Consider the following 27779-nt stretch of genomic DNA (forward strand, 5'->3'; position numbering starts at 1 on the left):
ACCGAGTGGGGCGAGCGAGAAAACGTCCGTATGGATGAATCACGGCGCTTTTTATTAGCTCCTCGCCCGAACTGTCAGCTCGTCAAAAGCGTCTCCCGGTGCATGCTGGGACAGCCGCCACCATCCCGACCACCTACAAAGAAAAAAAAGAAAAACAGGATTAGACAGGTGGAGAGAATGCAATATTGAATCCGCTGTCTCAGTCATCAAAACCTAAAGATTGCGCTTTTTGGAAAACACTTCACCGTCTCTGTTTGACGAGCCAGTAAATGAAAGGCCCTTCACAACGAATTACCGTGATTGGTCGGATGCTCCGTGATATTGACTTCGTTTTAGAGGGGTTTTTTTTCCACAAGCTGCTGTGGGTTGATGCGCTGCTTATTTTTAAGACAACAGACAAGCACAATGTATAATTTATCACACTGAAGAATAAGCCTTCCAAGCTGGTGAATTAAGGAAGAAATAAATGCAGCATAGGCCTGCAGCTGAAATAACTGATAATGCTTTTCTTTTTTTTTTTTTTTTTTTACAACAGCTTCTAAATAGAGATGGAAATAAAAAAAATTTAAATAAAAGAAATCTGTTTGCACATCATCTTAAGGAAAGTGTAATTATCTATGAACCAATCAACACCTGGCTTTCACTTCATGTGCCTGACCTTGCTGGACTCGTTACCATGGAAATGTTTTCTCTCTGTGGCAGAGCTCAGCTTTGTTACACAGAGACCTGTGTGTGTGTGTGTGTGTGTGTGTGTGTGTGTGTGTGTGTGTGTGTGTGTGTGTGTGTGTTTGCGTGGGTGTGTGTGTGTGTGTGTGTGCGTGTGTGTGTGTGTGTGTGTGTGTAGGGTGAGGTGGGGGGGGGAGAGATGATGAATGGCACACACACACAGCCAGTTTTTCATGTCTTTCTCCCAGCAGGACTCCCTGGAAATAGTCTCATCCTGCCCTTTATGGCTTCTCATACTGTGTCCAAATAACAAATATGTGGGGAGTGATGAAGCAGTGGCGCAAACATTACCAAAACACTGGCAGACTCATTCTGCCTGGCAGCAAATGTTACTTCCATGCACAGATTGTTAGAAAAATAAAATAAAATAAGGCAAAAATGGCTTTTGTTTCTCTTTCGTTTCTGATCGGTTGTGACGGACGGCATAAATAATGCATTTTGGATGTATTTACTGGGCACGTATCAGCAATACAGTAATGTGGAAAAAAAGCAGGACACCCCACTGCATTCTGTCTTTCTAACATATTTGGACATGTGGATATATATTTATTTCCCCACAATACTGACAAATTCAAGTAAAACTAGAACCGCAAGCAAATATTAAAGGGTTCCAAACCCGACTCAGACGTACTCTGGCTGCACCAACACAAATCCAATATAGAAGCTTATATATCAATTTTCAATTTAACTGATTAAATATTTGAAATATGCTTTAATGAATTGCATACAATTCAGGAATACCTCTGCAAGAAAAGTAAAAGAATATTCAATTTAAGGTCACCTTCCATGTTTGCCTGTTTTCCCGGAATAAACTGAATGATGATTTTTTATTTTTTATTTTTTTTCAAATGCAGTTTTGGTTACGGAGATTTTTTGTTGTTTTGTTTGTTTATTTTTGGATATTTAAAAGTTCCAGTGTTAAATGTTCTTTAGAGATTAAAGTTTTTTGTTTTTAATCTTTGAGTGGATAAACCTGCATTCATAATCTACTATTCTTCTTCTTCTTATTATTATTATTATTAGTAGTAGTAGTAGTAGTAGTTGAAAATGATATTGTGAGTGTGTGTGTGTGATATAAAGTATATTGGTGAAATAAAGAGAGACGGCAACGGCCATGTGAATGCCTGCGTCATTTATATGTGACATAGCGCCACTACGGGTGAAAAACAGTACTGCACTGCCTCGCCCCAGACGTTTTCCATGTATAACAATGAATATATTCAGCGATTTTGACCATCAAAATGTTACCAATAAAAAAAACTATTTTATGTAAAAGTCAAGTGGACAAAATAGACTTTCTCTCATTATTGTTTGCATATTTTTTAATTCTCATGTACCTATTTTATGTGCTGTGATTGCACATTGATTGATTTCCACTTAAAATGAGCGGTGAAGTTCATCGCCTCGGGTGCACACGATGATGAGAGGATCATTACTCAGCATCTTGAAGAAGGTTTAGCCGGGGTGTGCTGCCGACTGCGAAGTGGGAGTGAAAATCACGGTGAGATCAAAAGAAGTTCTGGAGCGGCGTATGTGTCTGTTAAGGAGGTTTTAAAGTGGCAGCTGAACTTTAAATCTACCGTTTCATTATACAGAAAAGTCTTCAGAGGGAGGACATTGAAAATAGTGTTTAAAAGAACCAGGTCTGACCATCCAGCCAGGCTCAAACCCCAGAAAGCGGCTGGAAAAGTCCAAATTTCCAGCCGCTTTCTGGAAATTTCTATGACATTTTATTGTTTCTCCAGAAACAATAAAATGTCATAATATCAAAGAAAAAACAGAACCTACATGCGACAGGGCAGCATTGCTAACCAATTTGTGTGAGTGCGTTATTTTTTTTTTTTTTCTTTTCACGCAACACAAATTACTGACGTTCAAACTATATGTCTCCCATTCCACAAATGAACCCTTTATGGAAGAGGTTTGTGACACACAAGCCCCTCTTGTTTGTTATATTTGGTTTGCTACAAACACTTAATGGTTGTGGCTGCTTTGTAAGCCCACTGGGATTTCTTAGGGTCTCAGTACGGTTTCAAATTGCTTTGAAGAGAGAATCTCTAAATCTTTTGCCATGTTTTTTTCCCCCCCATGCAACAAAAACTCTTGGGTGGCCTTCAATTGCCAGCTATCAACACAAAGATGCTTTTGTTTCCATTTGGTTTGCCAGCTCTCCTCATTTGTTTTGGTTTTTGAGTCAATCACAACAGTGGCTCATAGAACACAATTATTGGAAAAACTCAGAAGCCAGTTCGCAACAGGATATGTGGTGGACTCGGCACACCAGTGAAAGAAGAGCCTCTGATCAGATGAAACCAAAATTGAACCTTTGAAAGAAGAACGTGCAAAATATGTGGCATAAAATGAATGCAACACACTAAGCAAATCAGTAGAGACACATTAATGAGAGGCAAACAGAACTGAAACAAGAAGCACCAAAATGCTTTGAAATGTTGCTGCATGTCTGCTCACCTTCTCTTTTTACCCGTTTCCTGTTTGATCTTCTGCAAATAAATAAACAATTCTAAAACTTGCAACACAAATACTGAGAAAATCAGGCAGGAAAAGGCATTTATTTTATGACCAAATCTAACCGTAGCACAAGAAAAGTCAGAAAATGTGTGCTGTGTTAGGACAACTTCGCACTACATAAATCTGGCCTTTATGCAAGAAGAAACCCACTGTTGGAAGAAAACCATAAGAGGTTCATCAAGAAGTGGAAGAGGTCAGATAAGAGCAAAATGTAACTTTTCAGTAGGTGTGCAGAGAGCTAAGTGTAAAAAAAAAAAGAAATAAAACTGCACAAAACCATTAACACATTATCTCCATGGAGTAACGTGGGAATTAATTCCTTCTGCAGAGACAGATAGGCTGATTACCGCTGATGGAAGCTGCTCTCATTGCAATGAACTATGTAGGGTAGCTGAACATATGCCCGCCACATTTTTCAGATTTTTTTTTTCTAAAGTAAATCTCAACACCATGTACGTTATTTTTTCTCCCCCCTCTCCCCCCCCCCCCCGTTTGAAAATTCTCAATGAAATACATTGGAGTTGACGAAACATGGACAAATGTAAAGAATGTGAAAACTTTAACAGGTTTTTTTCTCTGAATCTTAAAAAATAAATAAATAAAACTGTCAATATGCGTCTCGTCAATAGAGCTTTGGAGCGTGACGTCACTGCTCTAGTCGGAGGGGTATCAGCGCCATCTTAGGGGTCCATAGACAACAGTCTCGCAGTATAAAAAAAAACAGTCTCGCAGATTTTTTCAATCCAAGTTACTTAAAATAATTTAGCTATGGTACGAACTTGCTACGTTATTGTCTGTAATGTCCGATCACACGACTGAAACGGTAAAAGGATATAAGACGGACTTTGGTTTCACTATTATCCTGCTTGGAAACAACGTGAGGAGGCTAAGCTATCGGTGCTAACGAAAAGAAGACGAATGTCCTGGTATCAGCGGTGACACGTCTTGATATCACGTTCTCCAAAATCCCCAGATACCTACAAGTTTCCTCCAGACATTTCCTTTCTGGTGAGTGTCTAAATTTGCTTTGTTGGTTTTGTGTCATAATGTTGTTCTATGATTTTGTCCGAGTGTTCTTACGTTCAGTTTCTGTTGTTTAGCTCGGGCTAATATTGTTTATGTAGCATAGTCCGAGTTTTGTCAGTGGACATCGAGGTTATTACATTATTGTGAAGTAAACTATTTTACTAGTGTTATCAAATGTACAGCTTTAATAGCGATGTGTTCTGATATGTCCTCTTAAAGGCAAACCGACGTATGAAATGGATGAGCTCAATCCTGACTGGGGTCCAGTGCTGAATGTGGGTCACTGAGGTAAACGCCACAACATCGGACCGACATGGGCGTCAATTAAAGAGGCGATACAGCAAAACCATCAACAGGTTACTGAGACTGATTTCATTATTTACCCCAGAAGAGATAAATAATGAAAACACAGTAGCAGAGGCAACAGAAGAGGAGCAAGTTGGAGAGGCTGAGGAGGAAGGAACCCCAGGAGAGGAGCTCAGCAAGACTGCAGACTCTGAAGAGGAACAGGAACCATTTGTGTTGAAATATGTGTACAGTTGGAAGTGGCTGTTCTCTCATTTAATAATTTAATGTATTAAACATTCATGAATCGTTTGATTCAAGCACTTCAAGTTGCATGTAAACGTGAAGAAAAGAATCACATTTTAAGTAACAATTTGATATTTAAATATTCAGGTAATAAACATACATGTAATGAGATTATATTTTTAAATAAATATTTTATGTGATTAAAGTAAACAATTATATAATCAGACATCTGTCAAGACACTGGGTTTTTGGGTTTGTTTTGCTTTTCATTTTATTAACTTTGTGTTTCAATTCACTTAAGTGGTTCATGGTATTTAGTGTAGTTAGAATAATATTATTGCTTTTCCTTGTTTGTCTGAGTCCATGTCAAGCCTTCTTTAATGACTATTCTATTTTATCCTTCTAGTTATTTCTTATTTCAGCCTCCCTGCAGGGTTTCTAGTAATGTTTATTTCTTAATTTGATCACCATAGGTTCAGTTATTGTTCCATGTCTGAGTCTGTATCTTTCTGTGTCATTCTAGTTGGGTTATTTCTTTGTTTAGGTCTTCTAGTTTCTCTTGCTCTGTGTTCCTTAGTTCTTATTGTTAGATCAGCCTTGTTTCTACATCCACATAAAGTAAGTCCACTGCCTGCTGCATTTGTGTCCACCGCCACATCATGACACAAACCAGATGAAAGAGCCCATCTTTAAACATTTAATGTGTAATTAAACAATAAAGGTGACAAATTTTATGAAATAGACCACACTTTAATAAATATTTGTTGTATTTAACATATTTCAGGTAAGTGAACATGTAATGACATAGATCCTGGCCTAGAATTTTATGCAATTGAACATTACGGGTAACAAGTGATGATCATCTGAGGTAATACATTTTATGAATTTTCTTTTTTTTTTTAAATATAATTCTGGTTAAAAAAGGGGTCAAAATGGAATAAAAATATGCCTAATCTATAGTTTAATAGAATAATTGTACACAGATTTTGAGTTAATAGGTTACATGACCTACAAGCTAAGAAAAATAAAACATTTTGACTGCAGAAATAGCTAAAAAATATATAAAAGGTGTTCAAATGTAATAAAGGTGAGTGTGCCTCATCTATACAATCTAGTAGAACAATTTCAAGCAGATTGAGTTAATGGGACACAATTTGGAAGCTACTGAAGAAAACATTTAATATTAAAATTATTGAATATGACTTAAAATTTTAATAGAAGATAGTGTGCCTCGTGTAATAGCATGAATGTCCACTTTTTGGTATCAGTTGGTCACAAGACAAAGCATTTATGCACAGGAGTGTTCGGAAATTGACAGCAGCAATGTGAAACTCCGAGCGCTTGTGGAGAGACTTAAGAACAGCTGGCCGAAATTAGCGTTCATAAATCGGATCAACCTTGAGCTGAACGTCTCTTACTCCGTGGAGCTCGGTTTATCCAGTATCCAACTTGAAAACAACTTTACTGCGGTTGGTAACACAATGAAAACACCGGTGTTCTGAATAGTTTGTTTTGGTCTGTGGACCCCAGACATGGCGCCGAGCGACGAAAACGTCATATCCTGTGACGTCAACTCCAAAGCTCTATACATTTCTCCTTCTTTCTCCGCGCATGCTCAGTGTCTTGACTCAGCGGACCTACATCGACGGCAGCTAGAGATCAAGCGGTCCGACGACAGATGGATGCCCAGTGAGAGAAGCGGTCCGCTCCGGCTAGGAGAGGTAAGACCGAGCCCCCCGCTTCCTCCAGGCGGTCCCCACAGCCTGTCAGGGCTGATGGGAGGCCGGAGGTGAGTGCGGTGAAACACTTCGACTGACGGCGCCGACGGAAGGGGGAAGAGGCTTAACGGTTTGCGGTGACTCACTGTGAAGTAGTGGCAGCGGTTAGCTAGTGCGAGGCGAGCGACGCGTTAAAATGACCGCAGGACGGCTCGTTCCCGGCGGTTCGGGGGCACGTGAGCGTCTGGACCGCAAGCCGACTTTCTGTCTGCGTCATGGGAGGTAACCGCCGAATTTGAAACTGGGCCAATAAGGTCTGGTGTATCCGAACAATTTCGGGTTCAGTTTACCTTTACTGTGCCTGAAGCAAAGTTTTCAGCACGACGGACAGTTCCGGGCTGAAGTCCTAAATGGATGCGGCTCAATTCCTTTCCTTTTTTCACACTTGTGGGATTGTTCAGGTTATAAAGTGGAAATATAAATAGCTAGATCTTTTTTTTAGGTATGCGAAGAGACCAGCTGCCCCCTCCTCTGTTTATTCATTAGGATTGTATAGCAGCTTGCAAAGTTGAACTTTTACTTCACGACCACAAAGTTAAGCTTTTGTTTCACTTTTGTTCCTATTAGTGCTCTGTATTGAACTCCATCAACTCTCTCAAGTCAGTGTTGAAGAAGGCATCCACGCATCATGATGCTGCCATTACTGTGGGTCACAGTTGGGCAGATGTTTTCTGCTTTTCTGTTTTTGGTTTTCTGCCACATAGTGACTTTGAATTTAGGCCTAAAAGTTGAATTTACGTCTCATCTGGCCTGTCACGGTAAACAACAAATCGCTTGATAGCATGATAAATTAAAACTAGCTCAATAACTTCAATTTCCATGATTTATAATTTTTTTCTCTTTCTACCAAAAACTGGTTGACAAAAGTCTGCAGGCTGGTACTTTGGTCTCAATCAAGCCTTTTTTAAGGACAATTTTGTTTATAGATACTTCATAATTCTAAATGCTTTAAAACGCTATGAACACTTATACAAGACTGTAGTTTTCGTGGCTCCCTCTTTTTCCATTTAAACAAAAAAAAAGTGTGATTTACTTTCTTTTACTAAATATTTTGTTATTTAAGGGAAAAAAAAAATCAAACATAGAAATAGAACAAGTAAGCAGGTTCCTCCAGTTTTGGACATATTACTTTGAAATCTCTTTTTTTTTTTTTTTTTTTTCCCCCTAACCATTTTAGTTGTGATGCAGCATCCTATGGACAGGTGAACCCGTGTCCAGGTCCAGTCTTTCATTAGAAGCTCTGCTGCAAGGCAAAGTGGTCAATGAATCAGCAACAAGGGGACATGAAGACTCCACACAGCCACTGGGACATGGGTGACTCATCCGTAGGTGGTAGGTGGTGAGAGAGGGAAGCACAGGCCAACAGTAGTTGTCAGACATTGTCATGCAAGCGGCTGATGATGATGATGATGATGATGATGATGAGTTCACAGGTCACAATGCATGACGCGTCTCTGCTGGGATACAAATTACACACATACATGCAGCAATTGTATTTTCCTTTTGTTGTTGCTGTGGTGTAAACGCAGACTTCAGTGTGTGTTTGGGTGGATTTGATGTGATGAGCCAATGGAAATTGCGAGGTTGGAAATGACATCACATTCAATTTGCAAATGCATTTTGGTGTCAGACCATGCAAAACCCTGTCAGTGATCACGGTGGTAGCAGCATCATGATGTGTATGTGGGGGGCATGATTTTCCTTATCGGGGAAGATGGGCCGAGCTAAACGCAAATCAACACAAGAAGGAAATTTGCAAAAGACTAAAGAAAGGGGCGGAGTTCCTCCTTCTAATAAAATGGTGACCTTTGACATTTGGACATAGTTAAATGGAATTGGTTAAAAGATACTTCATGACAGGGAAGCCTTGTCACAGTAAAGTGTTCCCAGACTTGAAAATTCTTGAGCTTGAGCTTTTTCTTTTTTTTTTTTTTCTTTTTTTTTTTTGTAAAGAATTACAGGCAAACCCGGTAGAGAAAAACCTCCAGCTGTATTTCCAACACAAAGGTTCTTCTTCAAATTTTTGAACTCAGGTGGATTCGCACAGGTGTGTGCCACAGGTAAACATGTCGCAATAGACAGTTAATCGATAAATCAGTTACTCACATAATAAATTCAAATGAGCTTGATAATTTCCATTTTGATGATGAATATTTATTTGAATGGCAATTTTGTTTCTGGAAATACACATTTATGGTTTTGGTTGTTTGTGGGATTTAGTTCCATTTTATTTCTTGTTTTCAGGTTGTGGCGTTTTATCTTATTTTGGATATTTAAAATATCTCCCAGTTCCAGTGTGGAGTGTTTGTTACAAAATGAAAGTCTGTTGTTTCTGTGATGGGGTGAACTTGCATTAATATGCCATTGTGAATTTATTATTTGAAAATGGTCTCATAACAACAATAATATCAATAACTATTGGGGCAATTTATCTTCCATCTGGAAGATAAATATCTATATCTATAACATGCACCTGTTTACTTTTTGTTCTTACTCTAGCTAAAGAGGTGAACAATGGTGCTGTGCCCTGAAGGTTGTACATCCGGATCAGGAGGAGAATCTTCTGGCAGTGAGGTGAGCTATCTCGCTAGATTACAACTGAGAACAATCATCTGGAATTGAATTTGGTGTACTGAATAATTCTGCTCCCAGTCTCTCTGTGTAGAGGGTGAGAGTGGTTCTCTAGTGGTAGTTTAGTTTCCTCCTACAGTTCAAAGCATATTCAATTCACTTCAACAATGCTTTACTGATCCCAAAGGGAAATTAAATGTTGTTGGAACTCATTTAATTAAACAGTTATGGTAGATACTGATGGCTGTAGCATGAAAGATCTCCTGTAGCAGTCCGTATTACAGCAACATTTTCAAGAAGCCTCTGATTGAAGACAGGCTTTGTACAGTTTTTATTAAATCTGACATTAAAATGGCAATGTTTCAGAAATAAAACATCATATGGGTGACTTGTTTTGTCATGTCGTGTACTGTCGTCACTTTGGTCATAATGCTGTTCCAGGCGGGTTCCAGCTGTCTTCAGTTTGGGGTTCGCTCCTATCTGCATCACTTCTATGAAGAGTGTTCGTCCTCCATGTGGGAGAGGGACCCAGAGAATCGAGTATCAGTCCACAGCCACAGATCCGCCCTGTGGTGGAACTCAGCTGTCTGGAAGGTAAACTCACTGAGCACTGCACAAGGCAGCTTAAACACAGCCTTCTACGGAAGCCCTGAAAGACCAAATTTTACTTTGTTCTTGACTTGATTGATTAAATTATTTGAATGTTTTTTCCCCGCTTTGTGTTATATTTCTTTCATAAAGTGGAGAATTTAAGAAATTGTTCTCCACTTTAGGATAATAAATAAAAAACATTTGGTAAAATAATTGACCACATTTGGTCAATTTTTGCCTGGGCAAAATTCGACCAAACCTGTTGGGTTTTTTTTTTTTTTTTTTGCTATCGAATTAAAATAAATATATACTTTATAGGGAGAACTACTTAATAGAAAAACATAGCTGGTCAAATTTTACACATCAAAATTACCTGCTGATATAGTCTGCTACCTCTTATTGCTGGCTAGCTGTTAGCGCCTGTTAGCCATTAACGCCTGCTAGCCATTAGTGCCTGCTAGCTTGTAGTGCCTGTGAACCGTAATCTCCTGTTAGCTGTTATCTTCTGCTCTCTGTTGTTGCTTGCTAGCTGCTGGGGCCTGTTAGCGCATGCTAGCCACTAGTGCCTGCTAGCTGGTAGTGTCTGTGAACCGTAATCTCCTGCTAGCTGTTAACTTCTCCAGCCTAAGAGATTGTGTACTCTGCGCTTTGTCTCTTCATGAGAGACTGCAGACATGTTGAATGAGCCTGTGTATTTGTGTCGTCAAGGAGACTCCATGCAGACCTCCTGCTTTGTTTTTCCCTCTCTAATATGGCTAACCTTTCATAATAAGAACCTGGGAGCTCCATGCAGATAGCGCAACCTATAGAAATTACCTCCTCAGCTTTTTTCGTGTCTTTGCTGACTACAGGTGTCCTTGGCTCTGGGTCTGCTGATGCTGACAGCAGGTGTTGTGTCTCTCTCCATCGCTTACTCCGCCCCCCACAAAATCGAGTCCTTTGGCGAGGGAGACCTGTACTTCGTGGACCCCCAGGCCATCAGCTACAACAGGGGTCTGCACTTCAGCACGGCATCCGGGATCGGGCTGTCGTGCCTGGGCTCCGCGCTGGCTGTGATGGGGGTGGTCGTCTGGGTCCTGCCCAAGGCCAACCTTAAAGAGCGGCTGTTCCTCCGACCGAGGGAAGCAGATCAGAGGGGGGAGCCGGGCTCGAAGTGGAGGGCATTCAGAGATGGACCGGATGTGATAACTAAGCCGCCAGATACAGGAGAAGGGAAGATGCCTTTTACTTTGGCTAAAGTGAAAAACGTGCAACCCGCTTCCTAGAAAGAGGCACAGTATCTTATTCTGAACCCCTGTTTACATCGCTTCTCTGTCGTCTCTGATCGGATTTTGTTCTGTGAAGTGAATGTTTGTGACTTAAGAGATCAGAAAAACACTTCCACACACTACAAACTCACACATGCTGGGTAGTGCATTCACATTTTAAGTCTGATTTTAAATTAAAAAGTGTCCCATCGCCATCTTCAAACCACATCAGATTTTTACATTTTATACAGATCTTATATAGAGTCCCTAATTTGGACTTAAAAAACGTTTGTTTTTTATTACTGAAGTTCTAAGGATAACAATTACTTTCTTAAGATTTCCTTAAAATATAGGTGTTTTTGAACAAAACTTTAAGCCATAACTGGGTTATTTTATGAGCCCTAAAGAACATTAGAGCCACCTGAATAATCATAAACAGTTTTACACTTTTAACAAAAATGAGACCCAGAGAAATGACCCAGTTAACGTGAAGCAGCAGAAAAACAGAGCCATTGACTGTGGGATGTATTTGTTCAGCACACAACGGTCATAATTATGGTACACACACAGTAACATACCAGATAATTTATTGAGCACATACTGTATTGACTGATCAAACACAATAAAAGTATTGGTACAATATAAGTTGTAAGGTTTACAAACGGCTTTCAGCTTGGGGTGGTTGACCGAATAGTTGGAACTTGAAAAATACAGTTATATTTTATATTTTGTACGTTGAATTTGCCCTACCTAAGATGATGTTTTACACCATTAACTACCACAAACGGTATTCACCACAGATGTATTCCTGCACTTTAAAGAGCATATATCATCATACCTGGAAATATTTTTTTTCATACTTGTAGCTCATGATGGTTACAATAAAAGCACCACCTGTGAGACAAAAAGATTGAGCACAAGAACTGAGAAGTCAGCCTAGAACACAGAAGTCACCTCGGTGAAAGCATGAATAGAAAAGTGCTAAATAGAAACTAAAAACATGTCAGGAAACAGGTAAATGTTTTCATTTCTGCTCCAGTTCAGTGGTGCTCACATTTCCGCTAATCTGCCAATAGCAGTGCTGATTTTTAGCTATGCGTGTTAGTGGTTTTGCTAGCTTGAAAATGTTTAGTGCACTTAGCCTAAGTAAATTTTTCCAGATAAATCCCAAATTGATTATTTACCGGGCTATTTTGTAAACTTTCAGTTAAATGAAGTTCAACGTTGTTGAAGTTTTGGTTATCATGCTCTTATTTTGAAGTGGGTGAAGACTGTTTAATCTGCAGCTCCGTTTCTTTTCTTCACATGCTCTTTTTTTTCTCTCCCTCCCAATAACTATATTTAAAGTAAAAACAAACAAACACATGAACAAAATAAAACAGTAGAGGTCAAGATATAAACATAAAAACAATATGCAAGGGCATTATACAGCGACTTAAAATGTGTGTAGCCCCTTCCTGGTTTCCTTTTTTTTTTTTTTTTTTTTTTGCATGTTTGTGCGAGCAAATATTTGATTTACGTGTTTTGACTACATGCTAAAATCACAGCACCATCTGGTGGCCTGACATGACAACTACAGCTGACGCAGGGTGTCTTGGCTGTAGGGTTCAAATGTGGAACTTTTCCCCAATCAACATCTGAAAATGTCTTATGCCTTAGTCACATGGTCGGTACAATCAAACAGTCTCCTTCATTTGGCTCCTGCACTGATAAAAAGTAATTGCATCTGGCACATATTGTCATAAGTAACATTCAGGTGGAACATTTTAAGAGACAAGTGGTTTTCTTTTCTATTTATTAATGAGGTTTGCTGTTATCAGTAGACATTTTTTACCTGATGAACAGAAAAATTTAAATCCCACAGCAAATTTTCCTACTCGACGTACTCCGTGTCTCTCCAAAACAAAAACCTGTCATCACCTCAGTGGTTTAGCTGCTGAATCCCTGCTAGAGAAATCTGTCTTGGCTTTGACACAAACCGCGTTGCATTTCATCCTGTACATTTGGGATGTTCGTTATCATTCCAGCTGTTTTATAATCCTTTCAAAAAGAGAAACTTTTTTTTTGCTGAATAAGAAAAAAAGAAATCCAGCCTCCTCAGCTACCTATTATCAAGAATCTCAAACACTTTTCCTGCACAGATCAAAGCAGAGTGCTTACTCCATCTTTTTCTGCGGTCTCAGTAAGCAGCTTCAGATTCATTTGATGTAATACCTTTGGAAAGGTCTTTTCCTCAAACACATTTTACGTTAACAAAAGCAGGCAGTTGAGCTGTCCTATCCCAGACGAGATGTCATCGTTCGTATACTTGAGCGCCTCTCTGTTTGAGACAGATAAGACTCTGAAGGCAATTGTGAGGTTTTTTGTTTTTTGGTTTTGTAACTCTTAAAATATATTTGTTATCCAAAATGCTCCCACTTTAACGGGTAACATAAGTTGTTTTCATGGTAAAGAAGTAGAAATCTTTTTGCAGCTGCCAGCTGTCAAGAAATATGCCTGATTTAAAAACGTTAGCAGATACATAGTGAGTAAACTTTGACCCAGAGTAGCATATTTTTAACATCTGAGACATCCACATACAGACTGCTATTGCGGGTAGCTATGGCAACCTTGCAAATCGCACTAATTGGTCGTAAGTTGCACACAGTTCAAATCATTCATCTCTGTAATTGTTTTGTCTTTATTTTTATTAAAACTACATCCTAATTGCCTGTATAGTTGCATGGAGCACGGCAGCTGCTTACTGCCACATTCAAATTAACTGATAAGATTTAAAAGATGTCGAAAGTCAAATTTTCAGTTCGTCCAGGAGTTACAAACTTTTTCCAACTGTTTATGATGTTTTATTTCTTTTTTTTTTTTTTTTTTTAGAGAGAGAGAGAAATCTGAATTCATTTGGCAGATCAAAGCTGTACAAAACAAGGAATCTCAGTTGGAGTTGTAGTGATTGGTGAATATTTTGCATCACGTCATCTCTTGTCCTTACAAAGTCATATTAGTTAGGTAAGAATTATCTAACATGGAAAGAAACACGACAATTTGATTTGATTTCTTAACAAAAACTAAATCAAATTGAAAATGTTATCAGAAAAACTAATGAACTAATCTTACTCGCTTTAGCTTGAGGTAATCATTCCCCTCAATAACCTTATCAGTCTGCCTTCAATTAATACTCTTTTCACCAGCATCCTTCTAGTTTAATGAAGATTTCATGTATTTGTTTTTGCGCAGCTCTTTTAACTGCAACATTTTATTCCACTTCAGTTTTGGAGGGTTGTGTCTGGGTTTTGATTTTTCTTTGTTTCAAGGGTTTGGCTGTAGATTGCCTGTTGTTTTCAATCACTGTCCAATGATGCAGATGATTCAGTGGTCTATGCTGTGGATTTTACAGAGCAGCAATATCTCCATCCTGACTAAACGACTTGGTTTCATAAGCTTTGTGGTTAGAAAACAGTAGAAACACGGATGTCAGATCTCCTTTGAACTATGTTTTTGTTAAATTACCAATGACACTGTGTAATATCCCATGTTCTTTTGTCTACCTAAGATTTATAGATTATTTTATTATCTGTAATTTTTTTTTGTTTTTCCATATATTGTTAGACATTAAATGGAAGACTTAGAAAAGGGCATGGTTTTTTATTTTAATTAGATTGGATTTCATGTCTTTGACAATTTAGCAGTTTTGCTTTTTTAATTTTGTGAAATATCAAATGTTATTTTAAAATAATATGACATCTGCTACATAGAGGACCCTGTGTGAGACCCTCATCAGTGCGGTGACACGCAGACGGAGGCTCTAGATAAGAAAATATTCATTAACCAACTGGTTTTACATTTTCACACATCTGCGCTAATGGTTGGTTTTACTGTATGAAACACATGTAGAGTCACACATGCTGCCACTCACCCGGTCACCCCACATACACTGTAATTTGTACTCCTTTGACAGCACCACCTATTTTCTCCCCACTGTAATCTGTTGCTGTAATTGCCAGTAATCTGTGTATCTAGGCAACAGTTGGGCTTCAAGTGCTCTATTTTGAACTCAGAACAAAGTCTCTCTCCTGATTGGTCCTTCACACCACCATCTCTCTTTATCCTCACATGTATCAGATTTGTTGTTTTCAGGTATAAACAGTAGTAACGCTGAGGTAAAGGGAAATTGCCACCTGTCCAGTTGGGTCCTCCTGGAGTTAACGGTTAAAAACTGTAAATAGTGGAACCGCCGTAGTGTCGGGATATGCTGCAGTTGTTCAGGTGGATGTGACCGTGTTTCGTCGTTTGCTGTTTTATTGTTTTCCAGAAATAAAACTGGGGTTAGCAACAGCAGTGAAAAGCAAAGGACCAAAAATAAAATTGTAATCTGCATACCAAGTATCTCTGTGTTTGGATCCTTTTGAGTTAAAAAAAAAAAAAGGACAATACACCAGAAAGAGATGTACAGAGACTTGCAAAAATACATCCCACCACCACCTTGGATTTTTTTAATTAAATTTTTTTGCCACATTGTTACCAGGAATACATCGATTCACTTTTTTCACTTCCAATACCGATAACTGAGATTTAGCATCAGCTGATACTGATCTGATACAGAAAAGCTGTGCTGAATTGACTTAAAACGGAATACAGAAATGCACCACTGATCAAGAAACAACCAATCAGAGCCAGGAGGACGGTCTTAGCACTGGCAATTATGCTCATGTACTTGCTTCTCACACCCTCCCACTTGCTCTTTACTAAGCTACAGCTAATGCTAGTTAGCGTAGGCACTGATGACGCGGAAAAACAGTTTTCCTGTAACGATAAGTTGTTTCTCCTGATTTTTTTCCCCCCACAGATTATCTGTCTCAACACAGTGACAGTTTTAACAAATATGTGAAAATCATATTTTTCTCAACGGTACATACTGCAGGACTGTACCGTTTAAGGACTGTAAATACAAGGCACTGTGTACATTAACATGCAGAAGCTAGTGAGTCTGATTTTTTTAATGTAGCTATTACATTTTCACAAAGCTTGCGCCAGACATCTGGTGTCACAGCATAGCTTACGCAGAAGATCAACGTAAGCTAGTCACCATTCAGACACTTTTAAACATCTTCTACAGCATGTCACCACAACATGATATTTCTTCTTCTGCAGTCTCCTGCAGCGCCTCGCAGAGAGGAGGGTCTTTCGCCAGCTGCAGTCACTTGGGTTGAGTGAATCCCCGGGCTGGAGCTACAAAGACTAAGCCACACATGGACAGTGAGATTCTCAAGTCTTCGTACAGGCCTGAGGTCAAATCAGGATAGTAACTGCTGGGATGCTGCAGCTCAGCAGAGAAGTGTAGCTAAAAACAGGAAAATGTAATCATTATGTTGGTACTAGGAAGATGTTGTGATCTAACTATTCAGGCCATTGGAGACATTGCATGCTACAAAAAGCGCAAATATTCATGCACTCCACAAATCAGGTCAGAGTGACAGGAAAGAAAGACGAAAAGAATTCCCATTTAAGCCAAACACGTGGAAGAAGGTGCTCTTGTAACAAGATGAGATTGAAATTGAATTACATGTTATGGGCTGTGTGTGACATCAGCTTGAACACACTCACTGAGGTAGTGGCAAAAAAGGAGTTGATGGGAAGGAAATGGAGTTGAAGACAAGGGCATTTGCCTCTATTTATAGCCATAGCTACAATGGAACTGTTCAGATCTAAGCATATTTATATCTTCAACACTGGCCTAGTCAAAGTCCAGACCTAGGCTTTTGCAACTTGGACAAGAGGTTGTGGGAATCAAAGGTCTATTTTTACATCCGAGCGTTAATAGTATTGTAGATTTCCCAAACATTATTTTTTTAGTGTGTATAGCCCCCTACTGTAAGTGTATAGGCTTTAAAGAGAAAAAACATTCCGTAACATTTTACATTTGAAGATGTTGCCTGTTAATGTTTAATTGGATGTCTGTCAACTTGAAGTTCACGGTTCAAAATTTCTACTTTCTCTTAACGGGATTGGACAAGCAGGTGTCGTTTCCCAATAACGTAACCTATCAGGTTAGGGGGGCGGGTCCTTGATTCGGCGGCTTGGTGAAGAGAAGGTGATACGTGGAAAAAGATAAGAGTGACATGGCGGCGCTGCACGGAAGATTCTTTTTGTAGGTTTGAGCTGTTATTTGTTTTAGTGTTAGTACTTTTAATGTTACGTTTTGATATTATTTAGTATAAGATGGAGACAAAAATTACTCAATGTCTGTGAAGTGTCTGTGTTTGTAAACTCTGTTAGGAATGAGACATGGACGTTGTTCTGTTAGCTTCAGCCGAAGCACATTACTCATGGGCCAAAGGTTTCTGCACCGAGTTCTTAAGGTGGAAATATTGCATTAGAATGTATTTTGGGCTTTGTAATATGTATTATGAGCTAATTTGAGATTTGTGTAATGCCTTAATAGTGGACTTAGATGAGCTGCTCCTGAAAGTGCGGCACAGGATGCGCTCGCGGTCTCACCGCTGTGTTTCCTGAGGTTTTAACTCCTTTCCACGTGCGGACAACAGACTTGAAGGAGGCTGAAACTTCATTGGTCCGGACAACAGGAACATCCTATCGACTGTCAGTTTTTAAGGTAACTGATGGAACACATCATGAAAACCACACCTCTGAACTCCAACAAAGTGGTGCCGCCAACTTGTCGTTCACACTGCACTTCGAAGTCTTTTGTCAAATCGGATTTATATTATTTTATTTTATTTTTTTGCCGTGGCCGTTCACACTTCCAAATATATGCGACTTGTATGTGATCTCCAGTGTGAAGTTCAAATGATCTGAAAGTGTCCCGCATGAACAGTAGAGGGCGCATTAAACCCAGTGCTTTGCCAACCACCATAAAAAAACATGTAGTGCTCAGTGTTTTTGGAAGTAAATACGGATGCTAACGGTTTAACATATCTTACGATTTTGAAGTTGTTCGACCAGAGCCAGCACACGAACAACTTAATCCTCAATATAATTGCCCATGGTTTGCATGCATCAGGGCGCAGAATGGTGACATTGTTGAGTATCAGTGACGTTCAGGTCAGACGAATGCAACATTTGAATAGGGTAGCATTTGAAAACACATCCGACCAGTGTTGTTCAGACTGTCATAAAAAGATCATATGCAGGTCACATTAGGGAAAAAAAATTGGGAATTGTGTTACTTCAGGCTGCAGTGTAAATGCAGCCATAAAGAACTAAAACTCCAATGTATTTTGATTTAACACGAGTTCAAAATTTAGGTTTGGTTGGTCTTTAAAGCAAATTATTAAAATTATTATGGTTTAACCCTTTTTTAAGGGTATTTATGGGAGTTTGCCATCTCTGTAAACATTGCTTAGCTGAGCTGACTATTTTAAGCACCTATTTTTGTCAAAATTTAGGTTGTTTGCACTATATCAATTTACTTCAGTATTTTAGACGTTCATTATCTGGTTTTGATGCATAAAATAATTTATTTGACCTTAAATGTTTTAGAAAGGTAAACTAAAGTCAAACTGGAGTGGGTGGGCTATATCCCTGGTTTTTGTTTTACTTACACAACCGGCTAGAATCAGCAAGATGTAAAACATTGTGCATTATATATCAACGCTACAAACACTGTATGCAAAGTGTTTTTGTATAATGTGTGTGTGTGTGTGTGTGTGTGTGTGTGTGTGTGTGTGTGTGCGTGTGTGTGTGTGTGTGTTTATGAGCTCCTTATATGCCCGGGTGAGTACATTCTGCTGCTTTAACGGGATGACTCACACTCTTGGATGTGAGTCATCCCGTCTTGTCTCCCAAGTCGCATACTAACAAGAGAGACACTTAATGTTCGCCAGTCGAGACAGAATGTGCTCAGACAGTTAAACGCAATCCATATTTATTTCAGGTCAACACTTTATCCTCACAGTTCTGTTTGTTCTGCAGTTCTTTTGACCCTGAAGCGTTTCACTTCTTTTGCTTTACCTTTTTTGAAGCACGTTAATTGAATCTTATTGCATTGCTGAAAATATACTTGCAATGAAGAGAAAACATTGTTCATTAAAAGTGTATTTATCTTTAGTTCTGTAATGAATAATTACCAAATGCAGTAATATGGAAGATGCACATTTTCCCTCTTATCTGTCTGTTTATCTTCTGAATGATAATTGTTCTCCCTCAACAGATGGTTGTGAGGCTGTTTGTTTGCCAGTGTTTACTGGCAGACCTCTGCTCCCTTCACAGAGTATCTGTCTTATGATAGGAGTGCATTTACACCACCCCAGTGTAGTCCGCTTTAAGTGAACTCCACTTCATTTGTCCATAAACTTTGGTTTGTTTGAGGAAGTGTAAATCCACAATCGAACTCCAGTGTGGACCAAAATATCGAACTCTTGTCTGCCTAAAACTTAGGTCTCTGTTCGGTAGAAGTACTCTCTGGTGCGGTTCAAAGGCAGATGTGAATGCCAAATGGACAGCAGGCCTCTCCAAAAGCAGGAAGTGAACTAAGGCACAGGGCATTATGGGTAACAATAACCAAAAAAATAAAACAAAATTTCTCCCGGCGCTAGCAGGAGAGTTGACTCGTGGTCTTTTACCAAAAACAAGAGACTCCTATAACCTAACATCTGACGCAACTCCTATTTTTGTTTACATTTAGTGAAGGAGGAAGTTGCACTCGTGTCTTCTTCAGTGGTTCTTGGTGCAGAGCCTCCACAGGCGATGAGGGGAACATGTTTGGTTCGTTTAACACAGCAGCTGAAAATATAACAAACTTTGGTCCCAAATTGAACAAGTCTACTGGACTGTCAAGTGTGAAAACACCCTTATATGAACTCTATTAATTAATTAGGTACTCAAGCAGATTTGTTTGAGTATCTCAAACTGAAAGGTGGCCTGCTTTTCTATTCAGCCACTTTTTATCTTTGAAGACCAGGTGTATTACTTTTTCAAATCAATTTCAAAAATACTTTATTGATCTCAAAGATAAATTAATTGTTGTTGTTACTCGTATTAATTCAAAATTCTTCAGAGTCATTGTAGATGGTGATGATTATTGGCAGGAAAGGTCTCCTGTAACGGTCTGTTTTGCACCAAATAACTTTTTTTTTTTGTTTACTTTGTGTTGGACTATTAAATGAAATGCTCATAAAATTCAAATGTTGTGAATACTTTTTCACCATTAAAGTTGCCATCTGTGTCACAAAATAAAATTCCCAGGTTCTCTGTTCCTGCTTCATCCTTTATGTTGATTTCAGCTGGTAAAGCTTTATTAGTGAGTGCAGATGAGGAGAGTGAAACCTGAAAGCGGAGCCAACGTTTCCTGTGAAGATGGAAGCCGACTCGCTCCACCGACCACAGAACCTCAGAGAGTGAGTCACGCTGTTGTGGGAAGCTGAGGATTGTGGCTGCCGTCTGGGCAGATGATTGGCAGCTACTGCTGTCCAAATGTGCCGGCGTAGTTGTGTGTGAGCAGGGGACGGGAGCTGCTTCCCGGGCTTCCTCTGAGTCCGCTGCGTGGATGTGGTACCATGACATCACATCTGCTGTTTACGTTTGATATTACAAAATGCAGAAAGTCCTCCAGCCAAGCAGTTACCTCCCGGTGTGCTGCTGCTTGGGGGGAATTATCGATGGCGGCGTTTAGTCTCGAGCCAGAGATATTTCCAACTGTTTCCTGCTCTCAACAAACACATAGAATTTTAGAACATTATGTAAATTATCATCTGGTCAGCTGAAGACCGTTGGTGGTGTTAAAGCTGATCACTGTTTCCATGCCAGGTTGGCCCAGATACAGAAAAAACATCCTGAAATAAAAAAGCTTCCAGTGGTGAAGTGGTGTTAAAACCAAACTTTCTATTAAGATATTTAGTTTTTTAAATCCTCTATGCTTTGGAGGTTGAATATTTTTTTTATCCTGTACTTTGACTTTAGCACGTGGTTTAAAACGGCACAGTCGAAGTTCAGGTCAACTGAGAATCTTTTTCAAGCTTTAAAGGGCCAATACCATGTAAAAATGGACTTTTTTGAGCTTTACACTGTTGTAATGTTAATCCTTCATTGAAAGCATACCTGGAATGTTGCCTTGGTTCTTTCATGAATAAGACATTGTGTGTCTTATGTTAGAAAGTTTTAATACATATGTAAAATCTTGTTTGTTTTGGTTATATGCTTCAGCTTTAAGCAGACGTTCGATGTGAGTTCACTGCCAGGTGGAGGTTGAACGGCTGTAGTGCGTAGCGGCAGTCCAACAGTGAGAGCAGAGCCAGCGTCTTTCCCACTGCTAGCCTGAAGACTTAATTATTTTTTGGGTTATTTGTTTAGCTTTCTGACTGTGATGCTAATCTGGATGCTCTCTGAGCGTTGAAGTTCCTCACTGCCGTTGAAGTTACTGCGCTTGTGCAGTGTGAAGGAAAGAGGAGATGAGCTGCACATGCAGGCTGCGAAGTGAGATATAGGTGATCAGTTTGTGTGATTGGCAACACAAGACCGTGATCGGCGATCACCAATCATACACTTTTTCACGGAAATTGGCTAATTATGATTGGCGGCCGATCGATCGGCACACTTCTCTGGTTACTTGATTATGCTAAAAATGGAACTATGTGCCTGGAAAACACGATATATGTTTTTTTCCTCCGTGGCTTTTCACTCAGCTTTTAATGTTGGTTTTAATGCTTGAATTGTTTTTAGTGTTGTGTTAAAGTTTTACATAATTGAAGTTGCATTGTATCACATAAAATTCACTGAGCTTGTTGATTGCGATGTGTCAGTCAACACCTTGCAGGAGTAAAAACATCTGCAAGGTGCTGTAATGTAGTATCCCCCATTCTCTTCTTCCTTCAGTTGTTACTTGTTCAGGGTTTGGGGAGGAGCCTGGTCACCTAGGTTACCAGCTTAACGCACACCGGCAGGCAAAGGGAGAGAGAAATTTTGCTTAATCAGACGGGAAATTAAAGAGCATGTGGAACCTAGTTTAGTTTGAGAAAACCCAACCAGAGAACAACGTTATGAATACCACATAGAAATTATTATTATTAAGTTCCAGAATGACTGTGTGGCAGCCTCTTGGAGATGATCCTGGAAACGGGTGTTAATATGGAGTAATAGCACCTGTTCCTCTGATCCTTGTCAGTAAATGAACGCTAGACCTGGAGAAATGACAAACAACAAGTATCAACAGCATCTGTTCCTTTGTTGTGTGTATGATGTATGAATTCTGGTAATAGCGAGACCTCGGTAAGAGGGGAATATTGACAATACAGACTGCTTTTTTTATGTCTGCCCTTGAACACGATGGGAACCTTGTTGTGATGTGATCTCCTGTTCAAATAGCCTTGGAAGAAAGCTACTTTGTCCTGAGAAATATATGGGAGTGCGTATCTGCAACATATCCTGATAGACCAGAGTCTGTCTCTAGCGGTCAGGGAGTGACGGGTGGAGGCACACTGCAAAGCCACAAAATCTGACCAAGTAGTTTGGTCTAGTTTCTAGTGAAAATACCTTGGCACACTAGAAATAAGACAAAAACAACTTACTCCTGGATTTTCAGCAAGATATATGAGCTTGTTTTACATCAATAATTTAACATTGATGAAAAAATATTAGTTCTACTGAGAGATTATTTCACTTATAACAAGACATTTTTCCCATTATAATTGAAATACTTAATATTTTTCATCAATATCAAGGAAATATTGACTTAAAACAAGGTCCTATATCTTATTAAAAGTTGCTTGCAAGATATTTGCACTAGAAATGAGACCAAGACTTGGTAAGATTTTATTTTTGACGTGACATGGACTTCATAAAGCTTAATAAGTGTTTTACAATCACAGTGGACCCACAGCAATTTGGCATTCAGTTCTTGGGGACATGCGCATTTGCAGAATGTTTAGTAGAACGTTACTCTACAGTATTCACTGATCTTTTTGGTTGAAGAAAATTTTACTTCTGGGTTGTCCCTGGCAACAGAGTAGACAATGTGCTGAATGGAAATAATTAAATATGAACTTCATTATGGTTTATGTACATTTGAATGGGTGTGAGAGGAGGGGTCTGTTTGTAGAGTGTAGCTACGTTTCATTACAAATGCGCACAAAATATTGTCAGTGTTTCGCTGATGTCAAAAAAACAAAACAAAAGTTTTGCAATTGCAATGTTTCCCTTAAATCACATGAATACGTTTGTCTACACAATACGTCAGTAAAAAAAAAAACACGCCACACCCTGGTCTTCCAACTATTTCCAGTCATCTTCCTCTTCGTGGTTTACACCTACAGAAACATCTGATTGTTGGTTATGTGACAAAAAGTGTTTCCATTGCAGTTTTGCAAAATAAACCAATTTAGATATGGCCAGAAACACCCACCTCATCCTAGCACAAAAACATTTGATTGAAAAACAGGGTTGTTGTTTTTTTCTTCTTCTTTCTTTAAGCAAATGTAATTTCTGAAATGAATCTCAAAACATCTGTTTTTAGGCAGAAATGTACTGTTTTGATATCTGCATAGGGCCTAATGCATCACCCCCACACACACACACAATCACATGCACCCAGGTAGAAATTAAAAATGTTCCTCTAAAGGAACCAGAGATGCATGCACAGTTCCAGTACAAATGAAGTAGCAGCAGGCAATCACAGCGCCGATGAGCTCATCAGAATTCTGCTGAAGAAACGGTTACGGTCGACCACGCTGATGTCTCACACATCACGACATGAAGAGATGTTATTTCCATCTGCAGCCACAGCTCAATCTATCCACACGCGGTGGCCAAATTCTTATCCAGGGAGCGTAATGTTCAATTCATCACCATGAAATACTCTACAGTAGGTCACAGTACGCTGCACGCATGCACACGGCTGATGGTATGTACAGTAAGGTGGCGGCGGCCGGTCAGTGGAAGAATGTGTCTTTTGAGAATGTTTCTGCAGCTTCAAACTCATGCGCTCTGGTCGTTCCGCATGCACTTGATTTAACAGGAAGTTCTTCACATTTAAAAAACCCTTCGGCCTGAGCTGTGCTGATGTTCCGCCATCTGAAGATGAAGAAGTCCTGCTGGGAAGAGGAAACTCCAACGTCCAAGCTGGAGTTCTCATCAGTTGTTGGTTTTGACACATCTTTGATTTTAACATGAAAGTGAAAAATGAAAAAAAAAGAAAGAAAAAAAAATCTGATTTGTATTGCTTTGCTTCAAATGAACTGTTTAAACAAAGACTTTCCTTAGAAACCTGCTGTAGCAATTTTATTTAATGGGTGAAAGTTATTTTTATGAAAATATTGGCATGACAGCAAAAGCTTTATACCAAATACCGTAACAACCAGTTGTTAGCGATGTGTTAAAATGTCCAGATTGGTGAACCCTTGGTATTTACAGGCCTAGCTAACATCCACAAAAACTTGAAACCCTTATAACTGTGTAATTTAATAGTTCAAACACAAGATATACATTGATATACATAAATACACACAGTGAAAATTATCATGGTACTACCGCAAACGCTAAAATCTAGTCTCACTTATCTTCAGCCTTGGAGCTACAGCCAATCAGCACCAAGTAAAAGCTGCTCCGGGAAAAAAAACAGCCAATAGCATGTCAAGTACCATTGTGTCTAGGTATTTGAGATACAGGGCTCCTTTTTCTTTGAAAAATTTTAGCAGTGCTGTACAAGAAACCATGCTGGGTTAATCACACCAATCAGGTGTGAAACTTTGAAAAACTAAGTAATACTATGTTTTTTTTTTTTTTAAGAGAAGATGCTCTCTCCCTTTCAAATTATTTGAAACTAAAGCTGGTTTGGTTTTGATATGCTAGAAAGTCTTCATGAAAAACTTGCCTTTTTGTCCTCAACTTATTTAAAGAGACTTTTAAATAGTCTAACATGAAAGAGAACTCAGTTTTCATGTTTGTGGGATTTTACCTGCTTGTTGACACTGGGTCAGATCAAAGTACCACGTGAACGAAACGATTTCCCTCAAATCACAAGCAGTTTACTTAGGGTGGAACCAAGTGGATCAAAACTTTGTCAACTTTGTTGATGCTGAAAACAACTTTTCACTTTTTCTCTCGTTCCCCCTGCAGCTCTTGCCGCAGGAGAGATGGGAAGGCTTCATTGGGGGATTCGTCTCCACGGTGGTTTTTGGCTTCATTGTGAGTAACTGAGTTTTTACAGCTTCACCACATGCTCAGCATTTCCTCTTAAACGGCTTCCAAGAACCCAGAGAAGGGTAAAGATCTGGGTTTTACAGGAAGCGAATGATTTAACAGTCCTGTCAGTAGCTAAAACTACATCACAACTTTTGGATGTAGTTTGGCTTTGGAAAAATCTAAAAGTAACCCGTGATGCTTGTATCACAGTTTGACAACCATGGAAATACGAAATAAAGTAATCTGCTCATTACTTAAAAATATTGCAAGCAACACAGTTTTATAACATTATTAGCATAAAAATGAAGGCAATTCCTCATCCGTTTGTATACAATTTTTGACAAAACGCCATAGGTCAAAACAAAATGCCAAAAAATTTATAATTGTGTGGGGGGTGTTGTGGAAATTTTTCTGTAACAAAGAATGAAAAAAAAAACTGTTTCAAAGCCCACAGAACCAGACAGAGAATATATTCTTAATCAGTATTTATTCGAAGGCTTTACGGTGTTCAAAGTCTCTGCTGACTGAACAGTCAGGAGGAAGAGCCTCCAGCAGAACAAAGCTTAGTTTTATAGGGAGGGTTTTATTCCATTCACATAGTTTGACAATCTACTTGGTTACAAAACACATTGCAGGCATACGTATGTTCTTTCAAACAGTTTAATAACTTTATTATAACACCATGGCCAAAGAAATAGCTTCAGAAGAATTTCTCATGAGCACGTGCATTATACAAGAATCACTATACTGTTATGCATTGGTTTACTCATGATCGTCTAGTAATCTTAAAATTTTCCACTGCAGGGGGAAAAAGTAAATAAAGGTCTTTTGGACTATGGGGAAAAGGCTTTTCTACCTTGACTCCTGGAGTTAGCCGTGACTGGAAGCTGCTTACTGCCAGCTGCTGGGGGAGTGGCTGAGTATGGATTTCATATCCATACCCTCTTGCTTCTGTTGATTCTGGTTGCTAGGTAACGAATAGCTGTTGCCGTTTTGGATTGACACATTTTTGAGGTGAAAAATAAAGATACTTATATGTAAGAGTTGTTGTGTTAAATTGTATTATTCAGGGGTGACGGTCACAGTTGGTAAGAAACAAAGATTCCCATTAAATTCCATAGGAAATGAATGCGGGTCATTTTTGACCCACTTATAGAAGAAAGGGTTTAGTAATAGAAAACATGCTCTGTCGTAAAATGTATAAAAGCTAATTTGAATTGTATGATATTAGAAACATGTTTTTGAGGAATACCTGGAATATGAAATTATGAAAAATTTTCATTACAAAGATATTGCAGAAAAATGACCTCACCGGGTCAAAAAAGACCCACTTATGCATCAGAGGGTTAAACAATGAATGAATTATTTAGTGATTATTGGTTCAGGCTGTTTAAACAAAACAGAAAAGGTCCATTAAAAGAATAAAATATAAAGCCTTTTCTGCAGTCAAATAACTGTTCTTGAGCTCATAAGCTCAAAAACAAACCTGTGAGCTGGCACTCTGCATAAATTAACAGCGCAGGTACACACCAGCTGTTTGCTGCTTTCACTTTCAGCACCTCATAAAAAGAAAAAACCCAGACACAGCAAGAGAAACTACAGCAGCAAACATGTAGAAATGACAAAGTTCAACGTGTTTTTTTAAATTCAGGGCCAATAGAGAAGAGAGTTGAAACCTTGTAATTTTGCTCCTGTGATATTACTGCACCCGTTACCTCCGTCCTGATTGAAGCAACAACTCACAGCTTCCCTGCTGGCTGTCATGAGTCAGTTATGAAAAGAGCAAGAAATAAGTGAGTGAAAGGAGGAAAGTGTGACCAGCTGAGGGGGGAGGCACGGAGGAAGAATGAGGAGGGATGGGGGTAAATTAAAAACACTTCATCACAAAATAACCTCAGGAACACTTTCAACATTAAGATATTGATGATATAAAACAATGTTAGACTATGCATGATGGATTTTATTATTAGCTTTAATAACTTGCAAAAAGAAAGTCTGTCTTCCTCCTCCATTTAATCTACTCTGTTGTTCTGCTGTAGTTAAGTATTTATGAGACGAAGGTGACAAAGAGGGAGCTAAATTCAAGGCTGCAAGTTTGAAAGTTTTGAATAATTATTGCTTTGCAAAGGAAAGTATTCAAATTCATGAGTCATCTGCTTTATATCCTGATATTAATTCTCAAAATATACAGCAGCACCTCCATTTCCTAGGATTACATCCATTTCAGTTTGGATGTAATCGCATCCATCACAATAAAGCACCTTCAGAAAGTATTAAAGGGGCAGTTTTATGTGTTTCCCTGGCAAGTAGTGAAATTTTATAACGTAATCAAGTAAGTACGTTACCTTCAGTTGTAAAAATGCTGTATATTTAAAATATAATTTGTGATGTCATTTAATTGCTTGAAATTGGGCCTCTGTCCCTTTAAGAACCTTCTGCTCTTGCTGAAACTACCTTCAGGATGTCATCACAACATGGCTCCTCTATTAATCCTTCAACATTTTTACCAGCGTCTCATTTAGAAGAAGCTCATGAAATAAGCTCAGAATGCACAGTTCCACCAGGTGCTATTTGCTGCTGGCTAGTCTGAAGGAGCTGAGTGGGGGAGTCACGGGGGAGGTCAGATCTGTGAGGTGGAACCACAGAAGTTTGG

General features: G+C 39.0%; 1 protein-coding gene and 2 long non-coding RNA genes across 3 annotated transcripts; all 3 read left to right on the forward strand.

Annotated features, from left to right (window-relative positions):
• The first annotated feature begins 3882 nt into the window (after positions 1 to 3882).
• LOC148156381 (uncharacterized) lies at positions 3883 to 5038 on the forward strand. Its single transcript, XR_015764610.1, has 2 exons — positions 3883 to 4263; positions 4501 to 5038. It is a non-coding gene; the product is annotated as an uncharacterized LOC148156381 (long non-coding RNA).
• Positions 5039 to 6443: 1405 nt separating this feature from the next.
• nrsn1l (neurensin 1-like) lies at positions 6444 to 15379 on the forward strand. Its single transcript, XM_014998238.2, has 4 exons — positions 6444 to 6533; positions 9090 to 9164; positions 9603 to 9755; positions 10604 to 15379. Exons 2-4 carry the CDS (start codon positions 9105 to 9107, stop codon positions 11015 to 11017), a joined length of 627 nt encoding a protein of 208 aa, XP_014853724.1. The 5' UTR covers positions 6444 to 6533; positions 9090 to 9104; the 3' UTR covers positions 11018 to 15379.
• Positions 15380 to 17024: 1645 nt separating this feature from the next.
• On the forward strand, positions 17025 to 26167 carry LOC106924509 (uncharacterized). The gene is made up of 5 exons (XR_015764553.1): positions 17025 to 17141; positions 17270 to 17352; positions 17436 to 17606; positions 25061 to 25129; positions 25931 to 26167. It is a non-coding gene; the product is annotated as an uncharacterized LOC106924509 (long non-coding RNA).
• The last annotated feature ends 1612 nt before the right edge of the window (positions 26168 to 27779 follow it).

Source organism: Poecilia mexicana, unplaced genomic scaffold (genome assembly GCF_051168715.1).
Source record: "Poecilia mexicana isolate PSO_F unplaced genomic scaffold, ASM5116871v1 scaffold_11, whole genome shotgun sequence".
Lineage (NCBI taxonomy): Eukaryota > Metazoa > Chordata > Actinopteri > Cyprinodontiformes > Poeciliidae > Poecilia > Poecilia mexicana.